This window comes from Capricornis sumatraensis, chromosome 1 (assembly GCF_032405125.1).
Source record: "Capricornis sumatraensis isolate serow.1 chromosome 1, serow.2, whole genome shotgun sequence".
NCBI lineage: Eukaryota > Metazoa > Chordata > Mammalia > Artiodactyla > Bovidae > Capricornis > Capricornis sumatraensis.
Window position 1 is genome coordinate 241,810,593 of NC_091069.1, and position 20,582 is coordinate 241,831,174.

A 20,582-nucleotide genomic window follows, 5' to 3' on the forward strand; every position below is an offset into this window, starting at 1 on the left:
CTTGAACATCAGGAAGTTCATGGTTCACATATTGCTGAAGCCTGGCTTGCAGAATTTTGAGCATTACTTTACTAGCATGTGAGATGAGTGCAATTGTGCAGTAGTTTGAGCCTTCTTTGGCACTGCCTTTCTTTGGGATTGGAATGAAAACTGACCTTTTCCAGTCCTGTGGCCACTGCTGAGTTTTCCAAATTTGCTGGCATATTGAGTGCAGCACTTTCACAGGATCTTCTTTCAGGATTTGAAACAGCTCAACTGGAATTCCATCACCTCCACTAGCTTTGTTCATAGTGATGCTTTCTAAGGCCCACTTGACTTCACATTCCAGGATGTCTGGCTCTAGATGAGTGATCACACCATCATGATTATCCAGGTCGTGAAGATGTTTTCTGTACAGTTCTCCTGTGTATTCTTGCCGTCTCTTCTTAATATCTTCTGCTTCTGTTAGGCCCATACCATTTCTGTCCTTTATCGAGCCCATCTTTGCATGAAATGTTCCCTTGGTATCTCTAATTTTCTTGAAGAGATCTCTAGTCTTTCCCATTCTGTTCTTTTCCTCTATTTCTTTGCACTGATCGCTGAAGAAGGCTTTCTTATCTCTTGCTATTCTTTGGAACTTTGGAACTCTGCATTCAGATGCTTATATCTTTCCTTTTCTCCTTGGCTTTTCGCTTCTCTTCTTTTCACAGCTATTTGTAAGTCCTCCCCAGACAGCCATTTTGCTTTTTTGCATTTCTTTTCCATGGGGATGGTCTTGATCCCTGTCTCCTGTACAATGTCACAAACCTCATTCCATAGTTAAAACTATTAGAATTAACCAATGAATTCAGTAAAACTCAGGATACAAAATTAATATACAGAAAATCTATTGCATTTCTATATACTATCAGAAAGAAAAATTCTGTTTACAGTCTCATTAAAAGTAATACAAGGAATAAATCTAACTAAGGTGAAAGGCCTGTACTCACTGATGAATGAAACTGATGACACTAACAAATGGAAAGATGTATGGTGCTCGTTGACTGAAGAATTTTGTTAAAATGACCATACTCTACAGATTCAATGCAATCCCTATCAAAATACCGATGATGTTTTCCACAATGATGCTACTGTTATCCTGTTTAACTTATATAGAGTATATCTTGTGAAATGCTGGGCTGGATGAGTTACAGCTGGAATCAAGATTGCCAGGAGAAATAACAATCTCAGATATATGTGGATGATACCACTCTAATGGCAGAAAGTGAAGAGGAAATTATGAGCATTTTGTTGAGGGTGGAGGAGAGTGAAAAAGCTGGCTTAAAATTCAATATTAAACTAAGATCATGGCATCCAGTCCATCAGTTCATGACAAATAGAAGGAGAAAAGGTAGAAGTAATGACAATTTCCTCTTCTTACACTCTAAAATCACTGCCAAAGGTTACTGCAGCAGCCATGAAATTAGAAGATTGCTTCTTGGCAGGAAAGCTCTAACAAACCTAGACAGTGTGTTAAAAAGCAAAGATATCACTTTGCTGACAAAGGGCCATATAGTGAAGGCTATGGTCTTTCCAGTAGTGATGTATGGATGTGAGAGGTGGACCATAAAGGCAGAACGTTGAAGAACTGATGCTTTTGAACTGTGGTGTTGGAGAAGACTCTTGAGAGTCCTTTGGACAGCAAGGAGATCAAAACCAGTCAATCTTAAAGAAAACCAACCCTGAATACTCATTGGAAGGGCTGATGCTGAAGCTCCAATTCTTCAGCCACTTGAGGCAAACAGCCAGCTGGAAAAGACCTTGATGCTGGCAAAGATTGAAGGCAGAAGAAGAGGGGATAGAGGGTGAGATGGTTGGATGGCATCACCAATTCAATGGGCATGAACTTGGGCAAACTCTGGGAGATGGTAAGGGAAAGGGAAGCATAGTGTGCTGCAGTCCATGGGGTTGCGAAGAGTTGGTCATGATTTAGCAACTAAGCAACAACATTCTTCATAGGATTAGAATAATTCTAAAATTTCCATAAACACCAAATATGCAAAAGTCTTGAGAAAGAACAAAGTAACATGATCCCTGATTTCAAAGTATACTACAAAGTTATAGTAATCAAAACAGCCCGATACTGGCATAAAAACATACATAAATCAATGGAAAACAGAGAGCCCAGAAACAAACCCACACTTATATCATCAATTAATCTATGACAGTGAAGTCACTCAGTCATGTCCAACTCTTTGCGACCCCATGGACACCAGGCTCCTCCGTCCATGGGATTTTCTAGGCAAGAGTACTGGAGTGGGTTGCCATTTCCTTCTCCAGGGAACTTCCCGACCCAGGGATCAAATCCAGGTCTCCCACATTGTAGACAGACGCTTTACTGTCTGAGCCACCAGGGAAGTCAGTCTATGATAAGGGACATACAACAGAAAAAAGACAGCCTCTTCAATAAATGATTTGGGAAACAGCTACCTGGAAAAGAAACTGGACTACTTACTCACACCATACATAAAAATAGACTCAAAATGGATTAAAGATTTAAATGTAAGACCCGAAACCATGAAACTTCTAAAAGAAAAAACATAGGGATCATGCTCTTTACTCTCTCTGTTGTTCAGTTGCAAAGCTGTGTACAACTCTTTGTGACCCCGTGGAATGCAGCATGCCAGGCTTCCCTGTCTTCCACTATCTCCTGGAGTTTGTCCATTGAGTCAGTGATGCCATTCAACCATCTCATGCTCTGTCACCCCTTTCTCCTCGTGCCTTCAATCTTGCCCAGCATCAGTCTTTTCCAATGGAAAAGTCTCTTCCAGAGTCTCTTCACAACAGGTAGCTGAAGTATTGGAGCTTCAGCTTCAATTCTTCTAATGAATATTCAGGGTTGATTTCTTTTAGGATTAACTGGTTTTATCTCCTTGCAGTCCAAGGGACTTAGTCATCTACAGCACAATTCGAAAGCATCAATTCCTCAGTGCTCAACCTTCATTATGGCCAACTCTCACATTCATACATGACTACTAGAGAAACCCAAACTTTGACTGTATGGATCTTTGTTGGCAAAGTGATGTCCCTGCTTTCTAATACACTGTCTAGGTTTGTCATAGCTTTTCTTTCAAGGAGCAAGTGTCTTTTTAGGGCTGCAGTCACCATCTGCTGTGATTTTAGAGCCCAAGAAAATAAAATCTGCTGTTGCCTCCCCTTTTTCTCCATCTGTTTGATGTCTCCTCAGGCAAAAGAAACAAAAAAATGGGACTACATCAACCTAAAAAAGCTTTTACTCATTTGCACAGTGAGGGAAACTACCAACAAAATGAAAAGGCCACCTACTGAATGGGAGAAGCTATTTGCAAAGGATATATCTGGTAAGTGCTTAATGTCCAAATTTTTAAAAAATTGGAGGCTGATTACTTTATATTATAGTGGGTTTTGCCATACAATGACATGAATCAGCCATGTTAATTTCCAAATTTAACTCATACAAGGATTTTCCTGGTGGTCCAGTGGTTAAGACTTCATGCTTCCACTGTAGGGAGCGAGGTTTTGGTTCCCAATTGGGGAACTAAGATCCCACATGCTGTGCAGCAGGACCAAAAAAAAAATTCAAATTCAAATGGACAGAGGACCTGAGAATACATTTTGCCACTGAAGTCATACAGATAGTCAGACACATGAAAGGATGTTCAGTATCAGTATTAATCAGGGAAGTATAAACCACAATATCACCTCACACCTGTCAAAATGGCTATTATCATAAAGACAACAAATAAGTGTTCTCAAGGATGTGGAGAAAAGGGAACCCTCATGCTATTTGTGGGAATGTAAATCTGTGCAGCCACTATGGAAAACTGTATGGATATTTCTCAAAAAATTAAAAACTGCAGTACAACCCAGCAATAACCACTCCTGGGTGTTTATCCAAGAAAAGCAAAATCTCTAAATTGAAGGCACGTTCATCTCTATGTTCAATGCAGCATTATTTACAATAGCCAAGTTACTGTAATAGGAAGCAACCTGTGTCCATCAACAGACACATGAAGAAAATGTGCTACATATATACAATAATTGTTTAGTCACTAAGTTGTGTCTGACTCTTTGTGACTCCATGGACTACAGCCTGCCATGCTCCTCTGTCCATGGTATTTCCCAGGCAAGGATACTGGAGTGGGTTGCCATGTCCTTCCCTAGAGTCTGCCTGCCAGATCCAGGCATTGAACCCCCGTTTCCTGTCTCCTGCATTGGCAGGTAGACTTATTACCACTGAGCCACCTGGGAAGCCAACCATAAAAAGGAATGAAAATTTATACTCAACCATAAAAAAGAATGAAAATTTGCCATTGGCAATGTGGATGAACTTGGAGGGCATTACGCTTAGTGAAATAAGTCAGACAAGTAATGATTCCACTTATAAAGTGAAAGTGAGTCACTCAGTCATGTCTGACTCTTTGTGACCCCATAGACTGTAGCCTACCAGGCTCCTCTGTCCATGGGATTTTCCAGGCGATAGTACTGGAGTGGATTGCCATTTCCTTCTCCAGGGGATCTTCCCAACCCAGGGCTCGAACGTGGGTCTCCCGCATTGTAGACAGATGCTTTACCGTCTGAGCCAAATTAAAAAAAAAAATTAACAGAACTTTGAACATGTGGTTGCCAGAGTGGAGATGGGCATATGGGGATGGGTGAAATGGATGAGGAACATTAACAGGTACATACTTCAGTTACTAAACAAATGAGTTGTAAGCATGAAAAAAAAACTACATATACTTACATTCCAAAATGAATAGTTCAAATACTTGTATCTGACTTTTGCTATTTCAAAAATTACTTAAAATATACTTTGTTTAGAAATTTAGGCACTACACGTGCTATGCTGTGCTTAGTCGCTCAGTCATGTCTGACTCTGTGACCCCATGGACTGCAGCCCACCATGCTCTTCTGTCCCAGTGGGATTTCCCAGGCAAGAATACTTAAGCAGGTTTCAATGGCCTTCTCCAGAGGATCTTCCCAACCCAGGGATTGAACCCAGGTCTCCAACCCATGTCTCCCACATTGCAGGCAGATTTATTGTCTGAGCCATCAGAGAAACCCAAGAATACTTGAGTGGGTAGCCTATCCCTTCTCCAGGGGAACTTTCCAACCCAGGAATGGAAGCAGGGTCTGCTGCATTGTAGGTGGATCTTTTACCATCTGAGCTACCAGGGAAGCCTGGTAGGGACTATAATTCAGACTAAATTCTGAAATTTCTCATTCGAGAAATTTGTAAGCTTCTCAGAGGATAAGGCCTCAAATATTTAGTTTACATAGTATACACTATGTAGTATAGATTCCCCTGCCATGGTCTAATAAGACAACAAAACTTAATACAGCAATGAAGACAAGTGTGCATCTCAGTTTTGATCTTTGGAAAAGAATATTCGTCACACCTTCACAATTTCATTCCAGGTCTGGTTTTTCAACATTAAAAACAAATATTTCTCAAATGGGAAGGTCACTCAGGATGAGATTATCATCCTCCCAGAGCAAAGCAGGAATGTCATCAATCCTCCATTTCCAAAGATAGAGGATAAGTTACCAGTTGAGCAAAAACCAGACTCCAAAATCCATATATTTACTTTTTATTGAATTTGTTAATGACACATAGTTTTTGCACTGCCAAACCATGCCTGAGAATTCAAAGAAAGAAATGGTACAATGGACAGCCTCATCCACCCATCATACAGCATATTAAAACTTGATTCATGTGCACTTTGATAATTCCACATATCTTTTAAAAAGTTGTAACAAGGGTTGGGATTTTTAAGTCTCCTTGCAGGTCTTTAGATTTCTATGCTATTAAATAACTTTTCCCATATAGTCATCTCAGTTCCTCAATAACATAACCCCCACAAAATTTTGCTGGAAAAAAATGCACTTTTCAGGGGATTTATGTGGCTCAAGGTCCAAGAGATTATTTGTTAAAAGATTTTTGGTTCCCAAATGATGTCTTCAGATTAACCAAGAATCCTTTGTTTCTCAATCATCCAACCTCTCCTTGGCTGGCTCAGCTACTCACCCAAGCACATCAGAACATAGGCATCCTGCCTGTCACCTCAAGTAACTCCAACATTATTGCCCAGATACACTTTGCAGGTCCCATCAGGTGATTCTGTTAGCTTCCCAGGAGTGGGATTCCTGCACTGACACTTTTATCAAGACTCAACTCCTAGAGGAAAATGCTCCCACAACAGGATAGTTTTACTCACCCATTTGCTTCACTCTTGCCAGTAGCAAGTCTGTACCTCCTACATTTGGCAAAGGGATTTTATTATAGAGAAACCCAGACTCTGCATCAAGTGGTCACATGCCACTTTGAAATATTTCTACTGAAGATAAAAAACTAGGAAATTACCAGACTATCTTATTAGACGGAAAGACTTTTCAGTAATCCTGGGTAGCATCCTGGTGTCCCTTTTCAGGACTAAAAATTACTGGATAGTTTAAGCTGTAATTATTAAAAACAGAAGTGCTACATCACCTGTCTCTCACCCCTGACTCTCCAAATGATCAACTTAAAGACATACCAGAAGGTTGAAACCAGAGCTAGGCTGGGACATTCACTGCATCTACAGAATACATAACACCTTAAATGTTTGGGCACAAGTGCATCTGGAATTCTTGTCAAAGATCATGCAAGATCTGTGAAACTTAAGCGTATTTCAAGTTGAGGTTCTGCTCTTACTGCTTTGAATTTGTAAGGACAAGACAGTGACTCCCTTGGCCTGAGCAGAAACTAAACAAAGTCTTTCCACCAGTTTACTATACAATTTAGACCTGATTAGAGGAGGCTTTAGCAGCACCTGAAGTAGAGCCCTCTGCATTTACTGCCCTTTACATTAAAGGCCATTTGGTTCCACTCTAGGGACTGGCAAATTCATGAGACATTTCACAATTCCAATGCATACTTCAGATTACTGAGCTAAGCAATATGCTCTGTAAAAGAACTATTCCAAGTGATAGCAAAAAAAAAAAAAAAAAAAAAAGCCTTAATATGGAACACAGAAAAAGCATTACCCAAATAAAAAATTACTAAAAGAAATAAGATTCTTCCCTCCTACCCCTTTCCCCACTTGGTGACCAAAGTTTGGTTGAATTTAATTTGTGGTTACCTCAGAATACAACTCAAAGTTTTAAATTATAAATCAGAGCCCTACAGATTTTCCAAGCACATCAGTTCTTTTGAGAGCGGCATGTTCCAGGAAGTCTAATCCAGCCACAGCCCACCTCAGAGTATTCCTTATAGATGGGGCACAGGACAGGTTAATTAAGGTCACTTAAATCTTCATCTTTTACAGCAGATCAGAACCCAGATGGCTGACTTTCTGCAGGATTTCTGATAGGAATCCAGTAGAGCTGGTTTCAAGTTTCACATCGACACTTAACAGCTGTAACTTTCTTGTCCAGAAGTTGTGATCCACATGAAGTCCACAATGAGTGCAGCAAATCTGAGGTAGTCAACCCTTACGAAGGCTCAGTATCTGAACATAAAAAGATTTTGATATGACCACCGGCTGCAGGTTTTGACTTTTTGTACTCGCAGAGTAATTATCGAAGAACACTGCTGAATCTAGTTCGAACATTAATATAACTATGAAAACCCCCCTAAATCCAACACATATAAAGAGCAGTTGTAACACTTAAAACTTCCATAGTGCAACATGGTCAGTCATGTAGACCAAGTGGTCTGCATCGGCGGTAGATCCAGCAGAGATCAGATGAGGGATGGCTGTCCGTGGTGGTCAGCTGTGGTTTAGTTACCTTAGAAGGGTTAGCAAACACCATTCCTTAATTGTACTGTGTGTGGCTGCTTTTCTGATTCTCAAGCACAGCATACTGGTTGTCTAGCTGAAGTTTAAGGGCCTGGTTTTTTGAAAACTCATCCCTACCTCTAGTTTTGTGTCTTACTACTTCAAAGCTCTTCTCCATTTCTTTATCCCTAAGGGAAAAGAAATGTAATCAGTAAATATTTCTTCTTCACTAGGCTGTTCTGAAAATATTTTCTTGAATTAAAATAAAAAAGCCACCCCTTTGAAAAATCTTGAGCAAGGGATAGGAGGGGGAAACTGGCAAGTAAAATCCTTATCAAAACCATTTTTAAGGCTTCAATTGAACAGAAATTATAGAATACTGTACTGAAGCTCTACGGTCATATTTTCTGTGGGAGCAATTCTACCAAATATTATTAACTGAAATCCTATTCTGGGACCAACTTCAAGACAACCGCAAAGTTAAAAAGCTGTCTAATGACATGGTGAATGCTTCTAAGATTCACTTTTATTCTTAGCAAAAAAAACACAATATGTATCTTTTTTTATACGTAAGTAAGGGCAACAATTTTCTCATTCAAACAAAGTTCTACTCATTATTCAAAGACCTCTCTGCACTTCTACTTTATGGGAATGGATCAGATAAAGATATGTGTGGTGAATCAGTGCCTTGTGTGTAGGACAGAGCAAGTCAGAGGTTTAAATTCAAGTCAGCTGTGCCCTCAAAGAGGCAAAAAGGCTAGGATTTAATTTAAAAGCCACCCCTCCAAATTCCATATTATGTCATTTACATTTCTTATTTTTTTTACATTAAAAAAAAAACCATGTCCCTATATAAGATGTGGATGTGCCATATGTGGTCATTTAACTCCTGGTAGCATTCATTTTAAGTACTTGCTGAAATAAGATTATTTTTAGTATTAGGTATATAAATGTCAGCATCTTTCATCTATTCACATTAACTGGTAATACAATAAAATATTGCCAACTTCTCTAGTCTATAAGGAACGCTGAAGCAGCAATAATGTATCCAATACTTCTTAAGAATTCTAACTAGGTAAGACTTGTCATGGCTACAGAATGGCATAAACCAGGGAAAAGAGCAACTTGCAGATGATGTCTGTCTTTGGTGCTCTTTCCCCTCAGCCCTTCTAGGGTTCTTCCTCTCCTCCTCAATTCCTGGGCATGTAAGACCTACCTTAATTCTTAATTACCTCTCAGCTGCAGCCTGGGCTTTACTGCAATCCTCAAGGTAGGTTTTCAAATACCAAACACCCCATTTTCTGGCCAAGGCAAATGGTTTCAAAACAAAATATTGAGAATACTTACTTTCGGCTTTCTACATGCTTGGCAGTGGACTGCAGGGATGGGAACTGCGTATCACTATAGATTTCTGGTGGTCCTTGTGGTGCTTTCCTTGTTGTGGTCAACCTGGCTCCAGGAGGCCTATACACGCCACTAGTCATTGCTGGTTCTGGGGTTTCTGTAACTGACATTTCACAACAGTTTAGAGAAACCACTGAAGTGCCTGGCATTTTAACAAGCTACTCCTGAATTCTTGATCATTTAACGACTATGGGGAGAAAAAACCCCACAATATTTATTTGGATTAAAAGTCTCTGAACAACAGAAAGAAAGAAAATTATCTGAGATATTACCCTTCTGAGAACTCATTCTTCAGACTGAGTAAAATGGGAAAAGGAAAAAAAAAGATGGGTACTTACTTAGTCAGCTGTCAAAAACCAAAAAACAAACAAACAAACAAAAAACCTTAAACATGTCTGGCAAGCTATAGGATCACTATAGGATTACTGTAAGACTTAAGCAGCCTACAGCCTTAACTTCCAGATTCCTTTATTGAGGATATGAACATGTTTAGATCAGACACAAATCTCTCTCTCCTAGGAATGGAAAGACCCTACTCACTCACTGCAAATATGCATTTAGTTGAAAGCTGACTACCTATTAAAACTATAGACAAATAACACATCTTTATGAAAATGAAATATTAAGATTACCAACTACTGGAGTAGGAGGTGCTTGTACCGGAGCAGTTTTATTCCAAGGGCCTGAAGATTTTTCTACACCACCACCACCACCTCCACCTTCTTCCCAATTATCACTTGGATCTTCTCTCTTTTCAACTTCATCTTCTTCCTTTTCACTATTGGAACATAAATACGTGAATTACATTACAGAAACAAGTTTTTTGTTTGGGTCCTGGGGAACAGGCCTCAAGAGGGATATGGAAAAAAATTAAGCACCCGAGCAGTCCAATCTTCAGGTGGAAAATCTGTCAGTCCAAATCCTTAGTTCTATCAATACTGATCTGTGACTCTGGAGAAGGTACTTCACCCTCTTCAAGCCCAAATGCCAAGTTCTTTTTTTTAAACAAAAAAGGGAAAGGAAGAAATAGGGGATTTTATTTTATGCACTGGGGCCTCAACTTAACTTCATATGAAAGAATTCATCACTGGAAAAAAGTTCATAAAACCACTGACAGTCTCCGTTTCCCTTTTAGCAAACTTCATACACTCAAGAACATCTAGAAATATTTAACATACTGACACATCAACTTATAACAATCTACGTTGATTACTTATAGGAGTCCCCACTGAGGGAGGGAAGAAAGGTCAATCTAACCTGACATGTAGAGAAACATAATCAAAAGTACAATTACTAGATTTTTTTCTGGAACCAAAGTATACAGCCATTTATAGTAAGCATATTTTCAGATTAATTCAGATGAAATGAATTGTTTTTAAAATTTGCCTAATTTCATTTGCTAATCCTTTAGTACATGTAACAAAATACTCTCAAAATTAATTCACATTCCAAAAGAGGAAAACAAGTTAGTGTTCAGCATCAGTCTCTACTATCCAGACACAGGGAATACACAGAACTGGTTCCTAATAACAGAGATGTGTCACCCATTTAAAGAAGAGTAAAAGAACTCAGTCTTTGGCTTACTAGTGATTACAAATGCAAAACACATTCTCAGTGGTGACATACCATTCTAAGATTCTATTTAATGCCTCTTTTTAATTTATCTCTTCTTGAATTGACTTGAGTCAGAAGTGTATAATCTCTCCAAGGTATCTTTGATGATGTCTCCTTGTGTTGGATTACTTATTACTGGGTCATGTAAACCTGAATGTGCTAAATTAACAAGTACATATATCTTGTCTTTCTATTCCACTGGCTTGACAGCACAACGATAACTGCCAAGTCAAACTTGCCTTGCCCCTGCAAATGATGCATCTGGCACAGACATCACCTTTTCCCTGGATTATTTCCCATGACACTGGTGGTGTTTCCTAGGTCTTCAGCTTATCAATCTCCACCATCAATCTAACTATCCTTTCCTCTATTAAAAAAACATACTGTCCTTGGCCTTCCACTCTTTGAGATATTTTCTCTTTTTGACAGCTGATCCATAATGATGGTCCATCACAATGTGTACATGACTCCTACCCTGACTGTGACCTTGGGAACATTAGGGCTTCTCTTGGTTTTTGCAAAATAACATCTGAGGGTGTTAGCCTTCTATGTCTATTAAAATAAGTTCTGGCCATACGACAAATTTCTTGAATTGCTAATGGTCTCCTTTAATGACACTGAGACAATGGTACCATGCAACACTACCCACCAACCAGAGGTAACTGCAGAATTTAGAGGCCTAGGGTGGCAACAGGAAGGGGAAAGTGGAATGAACTTACCTTCAATCTGCATTTACAGCAAGATTTTACTTAAGACTACGGTTTGAGAGGAGAAAAGGGTAGAGAGTATGGCTAAGCCAGCCTTCAATTTTCCTTGTTGATAACATGTAGTAGAATTCCATGCAGTCATTTAAAATAATGTGTTAGGCTTATACTAACATGGAAATAATAATCTTTTCATATAAACAATGTACTAAAACAAAATCTATGTACCTAATATAAATAGAAAGACATCTAGAATGATTGTTTAGCTAAATGTTAAAAAGTGGGTGCTAGAATGCATGATTTTACTTTTTTCATGCAGTTAGGAGTAGATTCTAAGGCCAAACTGCCTGTTCAATACATGCAGACTCTGCCATTTACCAGCCAGAAAGAGTAAGTACAGCACCTAACTTCTGTATGCCTCAGTCTCCTCATGTGTAAAATGGGGAAAACAATCCCATTATGAAGACCGATTAACAGACATAAAGCACTCGGAACAGTGCTTGGCACACAGTAAGTAAGTGCTGTCAGTACTTGCTATTACATGCTTTTTTAATATTTGAGTTTTCATAAAAGCATCACATTCTTTAACAGGAAAAAAAATATAGCATTTGGAAAAAGCAAAAACACAACAAGAAAACGTTCTTTTAAATCAGATACGAAGCAGTATGACCTCCATCCTAAAGCTTTTAAGCAGAATGAATAGGTAAGAGTATGAATGTCATAATTTATCCAGGAGTCTAACAGTGGTACTCAAATGTCAAAATTGTCCCCAAAGAAGCTTTTTTAAAAAAAGTTACCCACTTCTGAACCCACACCTATGTAAATTACACTATAATGTAATTTGGGCTATGAACAAAAGCACAGGTGTTATTCACTTAGCTATAATGACTAAGTAGTTAGTAATGTCCTAGCGACCCAATTCATGCCAGATGGGGAGATAAGAGGCTCATAAAGATTTAAGTGACTTCATGGCACTTTTTGGAGAAGGCAATGGCAACCCACTCCAGTACCCTTGCCTGGAGAATCTCATGGATGGAGGAACCTGGTAGGCTGCAGTCCATGGGGTCGCGAAGAGTCGGACACGACTGAAGTGACTTAGCAGCAGCAGCAGCAGCAGCATGGCACTTTTACACTCTAATATTACCCCAAACTATGATAGCTTTCATTTGGTCAGTTACATTTTGAAATGGTTTTTCAGCAATGCACTGAATCACAATTGTTCACATATATATAACTTAAAAATAGCTATTTCCTTAAATTATTTTAATATTTGGTGATTAATAATTTAAACTCCAAAATTATCAGCTTGTAATAAACTGAAAGCCAAAAAAATGTTAACATTGATTATCCCTTGAATATGTCTTTATGCTGCTTTACTTTTCAAATGTTCTAAAACCAAAAAACCTTGTTTTCCTAATCTGCAAAAAAAAAAAAAAAAGAAAAATTCCAATTCAGTATGATAGAATGCTGAAAGTTTTCACTTTCTCTCAGAGACAAGTGACAGAAATGAATTTTTTAAAAAACCCCATAAATCCTAGATACCTCCAGAGTATAAACTACACTAGAAAATAAATGATCTATTTTAATTAGAGGGATTTTATATTGATAATAGGCACAAGACAACTTAGTATTTTGGCTTCATAAGATTCTGAAATATTAGCTAAAGGCTGGAAAATTGTCTAGTTGAGACACTTCATTCAACAGAGGGAAATAAGGCCCAGAGATGCTAAGAGCCTTGCTGAAATGCTACAGTACAAACAGCAGGACAGAAATAATTTAAATATCGTATTACGCTTTCATACTTAGGTATTTCAGAAAATGTCAAACCTCCAAATGCCAAAGAACAAAAAACACGTTACAAAGAATTATTTCCACAGAAGACAACTAGGCTAGAATTTAATGGTTAACCCAATATACAGCTTCTCATCAGCTAAATTTGATGCTTTAAAAACTACAATGCCATTATAAACTCATTATCACAACTCAAAAGTATACTGTCTTAAATATGCTTTGGTTTACACTATTGATGGGGTACAAGGAATGATAATGCTAGAAAAAGGAGTATTTACTTAGTATCTCTATACTATGCCAGGCAGTGTTATACCCACTTTACAAAGCTAAATCTCGAAATAACAAAGACGGGGAGAAGACCCATTGTACATATGCTGCTGCTGCTAAGTCATTTCAGTCGTGTCTGACTGTGCAACCCCATAGACGGCAGCCCACCAGGCTGCCCTGTCCCTGGGATTCTCCAGGCAAGAACACTGGAGTGGGTTGCCATTTCCTTCTCCAATGCATGAGTGAAAAAGTCAAAGTGAAGTCACTTAGTTGTGTCTGACCCTCAGTGACCCCATGGACTGCACCTTCCAGGCTCCTCCATCCATGGGATTTTCCAAGCAAGAGTACTGGAGTGGGGTGATTGTACATATGAGGAAACGCATATTCAGATACTTAAAGGACCTTCCCCAGGGCTACAAGGTAGCAGAGTCAAGTCAGTGGGACTCCAGAGCCTCTCAATTCATTTTATTCTCTTTATAGCTCTAAAACATGATACGAAAATTTTCTATATTTTCAGATTTGAGAAACTCACCTTTTTGAAGTAAGACTGATCAGGATCACCCATGCTACAGCAAAAAAACATAATATTCTTACCTCCTTATCTCAAGGGACATTACAGAATTTAAGTATCCTATCTCCCCTCTCCCAACACTAAAGCAGCTAACACAAAATTCAGACTTGACTGCACTTTTGCCAGTAATAATGGGCAGCTCCACTGGTTTTATGCAACCACTGCCATGATAGTAAACTGGGGAGACAGAAACCGCCTGACGAGTCATGCCTGGCAGCTTAAAATGTCACTGTATCCCATCCAAGGACTCTTTCTCGACCCCTTCATGGCAGATCTAAGCGTCTCTCTCCTGGGCTCCATCCACAGCCTCCACAAATCACTGAAATGACCCACAGGTGTTCAGCTGAGCATGAGTTATTTATTTTTTTTACAACTCCAAGACCTAACAATCAATGCTCGGACATCAAATATTTTCTACAATGAATCCAGATTGGATGCTGAAGTAATTTCTTCTCTTCAAAGGACAACTTAACTAGTTCTACCTAATCGGTTTAAGTCTAGCTGTCCAAAGATTTCTAGACAACCACTGGGCTCATGTTAGTGAAACATGACAAATGCTCACCATTTAGTAACAAGTAGTAAATGAAATCTTTCTCCCTCAAATCCATTTTAAAGATGGGAAAGGCCTATAGGTCCTACTATCAACCAATAATCTAAGCTTAAGCACCAGGCTCTTTCTTTTATCATCTCAGTGGCTTCTCTCTCAGAACCTGTCTGTAAACAATGATGCAACCCTGAATAAGATTTATTAACTTAGACACAAAACTTGACACGTGACTGCCTACTACTCCTGGTACTTAAATCTTGAGCTAGTTGGTAAATGTGAGCTAGAATGTTAACACAGTATGTTTACTGCTGTTGAAAACTTCCCCTCTTTCAATTGCACTTAACTTCAACAAAGGCTGAGAATGCTAACTTACTACAACGACTAGTGCCAAGAACTTTTAAGACTGTATGCAGCTAACTAAAGAGAAACCAAATGTACCAAAAATGATTGGTAGATCTCAGGCAAAAGTATAAGGGTACTTATTCTACTATTCTTGCAACTTTTCTGTGGTTTGCAATTTTTCAACACAAAAAGTTAGGAGGAAAAACATTAGCACTACAGACAGAGAATTAAGATATTTTAAGTCAGTTTCTAAAGTTTCGTTTTCTCTTGTCCCATACTGAAAGGCTGCCTCTCTCATGGATAGAAAAGATGACAAATTAAAGGCATAACCACCCCACTCCAATATCCGAGAGGAGAGACATTTCATTTCTCTCTCCTTCCAAGGGCCAGCCCAAAAGGTAAGATCAAGCCATAGGCAATCATTCAAGAACTCCAGCAACTCTGAGGATTTGTTTGTATGACTACACTACTGCCAGCCTGAAATGGCATGTTGTCCTATTAAGTCCATAGTGAACTGACTCACCAGCATGCATGCGTGCTCAGTCACATCCAACTCTATGACCCCATGGATTGTAGCCTGTCAGGCTCCCCTGGCCACAGGATTCTTCAGGCAAGAATACGGGAGTGGGTCCTTCTCCAGGGGCTCTTACTGATAGAGACTGACGCAGCCTCTCCTGTGTTGTCAGGCGTATTCTTAACCACTGAGCAATCTGGAAAGCCCACTGACTCACCAGCCTAGGGCTTTAGTCATAATGTGTCTCCACAACTCCTTCAAATATTGGAATTATAAAGCAGATGCTTCATGGCTAAACAGTGAAATTCCCAAGAGTAAATCACTCTACCCACGAAATAGAGAAGTTGATTAACATGAACCAAGTGGATGTATTATGAACATCCTGTTCAAAATCCTCACAACAAATCTGAGCAGTCATCTCAATTCTGCACATGAGAACACTCACAAGTAAAGTGACTCACCCAAGGTCACACATAAGCAGCAGGGCTACAATGCAGGCCCAGGTTTATCTTTCCCTAAGTCCATGTTTTTGCTATACTATCAACTACATCCTATGTGTGTGAATAACCTACTTTCCATTCTATTGAACCAATGTGTCTTTCCCTGGGGATTTCCACTCCTACTGGAATGGGTTGCCATTTCCTTCCCCAGGTTATCTTCCCCACCCAGGGATTGAATCTGCATCTCCTGCATGGGCAGGAGGATTCTTCACTACTGAGCCATCTGAGAAGGCCCAAATCCAGTCCAAAGTTAGAACTTTCAGTCATTATTATGAAACCTCTGACAGCTTCTCACTCTCAAGCCTTTCCTGGAAACTTACGTTCCCTTCTACTGATTTATGAAGGCAACAGAGATAGACCCCAGACGCCATAATGACTAAGGATCCACAAAAGCAGCTTTCTTCAGGAAGAAGGTATGGTTTTCAATGTTAGCAGCTAAGAGAAAGACCTCTGCATGGCCACTAAGTGGGCATGACTAGATGCTAAAAATGTAAAATGCAGTATAAAAGCTGCTCTATTTTGGGTCAAGCAAACCTCAGTGCTCACACTAGCTGAGATTTAATTACATCTCTGGCAAAAGTGAAGGATAAAAGTGATTTAAGTCATGTTCCACCACCTCAGGAGTAGCTAAAAATGAAGAAAAATAACCCTGAATGGATATGGGATATACAGTCAATGACAAAAATTGATGGTAGCTTAAATATCCTGTGTAACAAAATCAACTTCTAGCATTCAATGCACTTGAAACCTCTTCCCTCAGAAAGTGCTGCTCTTGCTCAGTAATCGAGTCTTTGACAACATACAGTACATGGGCTGGCAATCAGGAAAGGCAGGGCAAGAGCCTACTCCACCACTGAGCATAGGAACCCATCACACAGGCGGTTCCACTACCACAAATAACTGTTAACAACTCCACATCCCTCCTCCCCGTTTTTAAAAGCCAAGCCTCAGGAGAGAGAAAGTGGATTATTTTCTAAACTATACCTCTTCAAAAAGATCTAACGCATGACGGAAGCCAAGACGTGGTTGGGAATAAACCTCCCGTTTTATCACCTCTACTTGACACCACCAGGAAGGTATTTCAAATGTAGAGAAAGTACTCCCCAAGTTTCCCACTATCAACCACGTTTCACTTTGCAACGACGTGAAAGCACCTAGGACATGAATACCTAGTTGTGGTTTAAGTATTCAACAAATGTCAAACTTTAGCCCTGCTTTTTAACAAGTTCTTTAACATTATAAACATTACCATCTAGTGAGTCCTTCATTGGAAGGACTGATGCTGAAACTCCAATACTGTGGTCACCTGATGTGAAGAACTGACTTACTGAAAAAGACCCTGATACTGGGAAAGATTAAAGGCAGGAGGAGAAGGGGACGACAGAGAATGAGATGTCTGGATGGCATCACTGACCTCCAGAAGCTGCTGATGGACAGGGAAGCCTGCAGTCCATGGGGTCGCAAAGTCGGACACGACTGAGCGACTGAACTTAACTGAGTGAGGTCAAAGAACAGTATTCTGTTAAGGAAAAGTTATTTCCTCCACCGTGCCAGGTGGTCACGAGTAAATATAAATCACAAACTTCAATCTGGAAGGCAGTGCATCAGGATCATTTCTCTTTTTGGCTACACCACATGGTATGCAGGACTAGTTCCCCAACCAGTAGAAGAACTTGGGCCCCTAGTAGGGAGAGCACTGAGGTAATTCCCTAGGATCACTTGTTTCTTGAAACTGGGAATAAACAGTTTTTAATCTAAGCCAGTGGATTTTCTACTTCATGAAACCCTCAAAAACATGACATTAATTTACATGAATCTAAAGTTCATGTGACTACCATAGACTGGATTTGATATAACATGTTAATTTCAAATCTTCTAAACCAACCAATGTAATTTTCAGGAATTACTGTTTTCTTAAAACTTTACGCTTATACTATGATTCCATTTCTATAAATTTCTAGGGGAAATTATAGTGTTAGGACAGTGGTTATTTGGGGGTGAAAACAATGACTACAAGAGGTTAGGAGAGGGGCTTTCTTCTCTACCAGTAAAGTTTCCTTTCTTGACTTCCGTGCTGATTACACAAGTTGAATAGGTAAAAATCTGTACTTCCCTGTAACTATGCTTCAATTACAACCACCCATGTTATCTTTTGGGACAAAAGCTAAGTTCAACCCACCAATATTAAAAGCAAAAATTCTGAAAGCACAAAATCCATTTTAGCTGTCTCTAAAAGGCCTAACCAAGATTTGAAGTAGGCAAGCTCTCACAGGATTTTAGAACTGGCAGCTAATTTGGCATATAAAAGCGCTGCCATCAGAAGGAACAGACACAATCCATTAGTCGTAATAAGCATACCTAAAGCACAAGAGTACTGTGATGCTGTTTTAGGACCAAAAAAACCCCATACAGTGTTCATCCTGTGAGTGACATAAACGTTATTTGTAACCAAGCCATACCTTATTTGCATTGCTTGAACTCTTAAGCCGCTGTAATCAACCTCTTTTTGCTCAAATTCTTTCCACTCATCTTCCTCCTGTAAAACAAGTAGCCGGTAGTCAATTAAAGCTATTTTTAAAACACAACTAAAACAACTATCAGACTATGAAAAAGGGATCCAGTGGCTGGAACCTAAAGTGTAGACTCGTTTTCTGGCCAAAGCCCTTGCTCAATCCCAAGGCCACTAGGCTTAAGGATAAACGTGACTAAACTTTGTTACTTCCACGAGACTTTTGTTACTTTAAAAAACAACCAGGAAACTTCGGATGAAGTCAATAGTAAGCCCAGAACTAAACGTCTACCTCAATCTTGTATGAGACTTTTACAGATTTCCAGACCAAGTCGAGCCAATTAGATCTGCCACAAATATAACTGTTAGAAAATTCAGCTCACACTAGTGGGCTGAAATCAGAACGCTAGATTACTCAGAGTAGACGTCACCCGATAGATGCACTTCCGACCCGGGCCGATTCCCCGGGAGGGTGCCGCCGCCTGCCTGCGTGTTGGCCCGAGCCAGGCAACAAGGGTCGGGAGCTGGGCCGCTGTGGTCCCGCGGGGAACGCTAGGCGGCCCGCCGTGGGAAGCCCGCGTCACGTGGCAGCCTCCGCGCCCGTCAGCCCGCCGGCCGGCCCCGGCCGCTTCCCCAGGCAGGCAGGCGGGGGCGGGCACATGGGCGCAAGCGCGCGGCCCGGGCCCTAACTCCGCGGCCCCTCACCTTTGTCACAACCTTGGTGGCGGCCCCAGGGCCAGTGGCCCCCACGCCCGCGGTCCCGCTATCGCCCGGCCGGGTCCCCGCGCCCGCCCCACCGCCCGCCGCGCCCGTGGCTCCGCTGCTCCCGCCAGCGCCGCCCGCCGCGCTCGCTGCGCTCGCCGCCCGGTTGCTCCGCTCCTTCTTCTTCTTTTTATCTCTCTTGGCGAAGAAGTTGTCTAGGCTCCGCTCCTCCGTCTCAGCCATGGCCGCGGCCTCCTTGGCCCGGATGGGTGGGGCCGGTGGCGGGCGAGGCCCGCCGGGGCTCCGAGCTCGGGGTCGAGGCCGGCTCGGCGCTCAAGCTCCCTGGCGCGGCGACGCCTCAGTCCCGCGGGGTCGCTGAGGCGTGTGCAGCGGGGCGACCGGCCACCCCCCGCCTGCTGGCGGACGGTGGTACGGTCCTCCTAGGGACTCGCGTGCCGCTTCTGCTGCCCGAGCCCGCCCGGGCTGCAGCTGCTGCCGCGATCGCGGTGCAGGATACCGCCCGCTCCACAGCTGGAAGGAAAAAGGAACGCGCGGGCCAGAGGCTCCGGCAAGAGTGCTGGGTTAGCGGCGGCGCGTGCAGGAGGAAGACGCGAGGACGCAGGCCGGGAGAGGAGGGGATAGGGGGTGGGGAGGGGAGGGAGGGGGAGGAGGGAGGGCGGGCCACCAGAAAAGAGAGGCAGCGCCCGCGCCTGCGTACTTAGCTCCGCCTGCCACTGTGGGAGCGTGGAGGGGAGGGCGGTGAGAGGAGACGGAGGCGGAGCTGGCAAGGGAGCCAATCAGGTGCCAGGACGAAGCGCTTAGGCGACAATCCCTGCCTCAGACGGGGCGGGGCTGTGGCTTGGGGGCGGGGAGAGGGTGTATGCTAAATAAGTGACGTTTATGATGGCTCTTGCCTCCTGATTGGTCGAGGGTTTAGCCTTGAGGGCGGGCATTTAGAGGGCTTGGTGACTTGGCTAAAGAGGTCCGGTCGAAGGGGCGGGTAGGTCCGTTCTAGGCGCATGCGTAGGGTACACGTGTGTCTGTTAGTCCGCCGCAAACTGTGGCCTTGTAGTGGTTTGAACTTGAGTGAGCCAGAAAGGCCCTGTGCTAAGCTAGCTATATAAAGATGGTATCGTCTGCTCCTCTGGCCTCTGTATTTTCACCCTCTCTGATCTGGCAACTGTTCATTTTATTCGTAGGTGATGATTATTATGAAAATTAGGTGCTTTTGGCTTGAAGTTTAGTTCTTATTTACTAAAAGGTCTACGTAAACCAGTAGGTAGTCAAAAGGAGATTGGTTTTATCTGAATTTTACTTTCTATGAGATAGCTAGAAATAGGTCAAGCTAAATCTGACCCTC

General features: G+C 41.4%; 1 protein-coding gene across 2 annotated transcripts; it reads right to left on the reverse strand.

The window, feature by feature from the left end:
• Nucleotides 1-7,523: 7,523 nt before the first annotated feature.
• Nucleotides 7,524-19,465, reverse strand: CDV3 (CDV3 homolog). 2 transcript variants are annotated; one of them, XM_068964515.1, is made up of 6 exons: nucleotides 19,226-19,465; nucleotides 18,471-18,547; nucleotides 16,080-16,082; nucleotides 9,794-9,939; nucleotides 9,105-9,264; nucleotides 7,524-7,945 (listed from the first exon to the last, which is right to left on the reverse strand). In XM_068964515.1, the coding sequence occupies exons 1-6, from the start codon at nucleotides 19,463-19,465 to the stop codon at nucleotides 7,795-7,797; spliced, it is 777 nt and encodes a 258-aa protein (XP_068820616.1). In that variant the 3' UTR covers nucleotides 7,524-7,794. The 2 variants fall into 2 exon arrangements, with proteins under 2 accessions (XP_068820616.1, XP_068820605.1); XM_068964504.1 differs by lacking the exon at nucleotides 16,080-16,082.
• Nucleotides 19,466-20,582: the final 1,117 nt, after the last annotated feature.

What these genes read in the sequence shown, in the direction of transcription:
- CDV3 (XM_068964515.1), bottom strand. Translation starts at nt 19,465, where the DNA reads ATGGCTGAGACGGAGGAGCGGAGCCTAGACAACTTCTTCGCCAAGAGA. An exon ending in ACCTCCTACTCCAGTAGTTG is followed by an intron (nt 9,265 to 9,793) that starts GTAATCTTAATA and finishes GTGAAATGTCAG; the next exon opens with TTACAGAAACCCCAGAACCA. An exon ending in AAGCATGTAGAAAGCCGAAA is followed by an intron (nt 7,946 to 9,104) that starts GTAAGTATTCTC and finishes CTTTTCCCTTAG; the next exon opens with GGATAAAGAAATGGAGAAGA.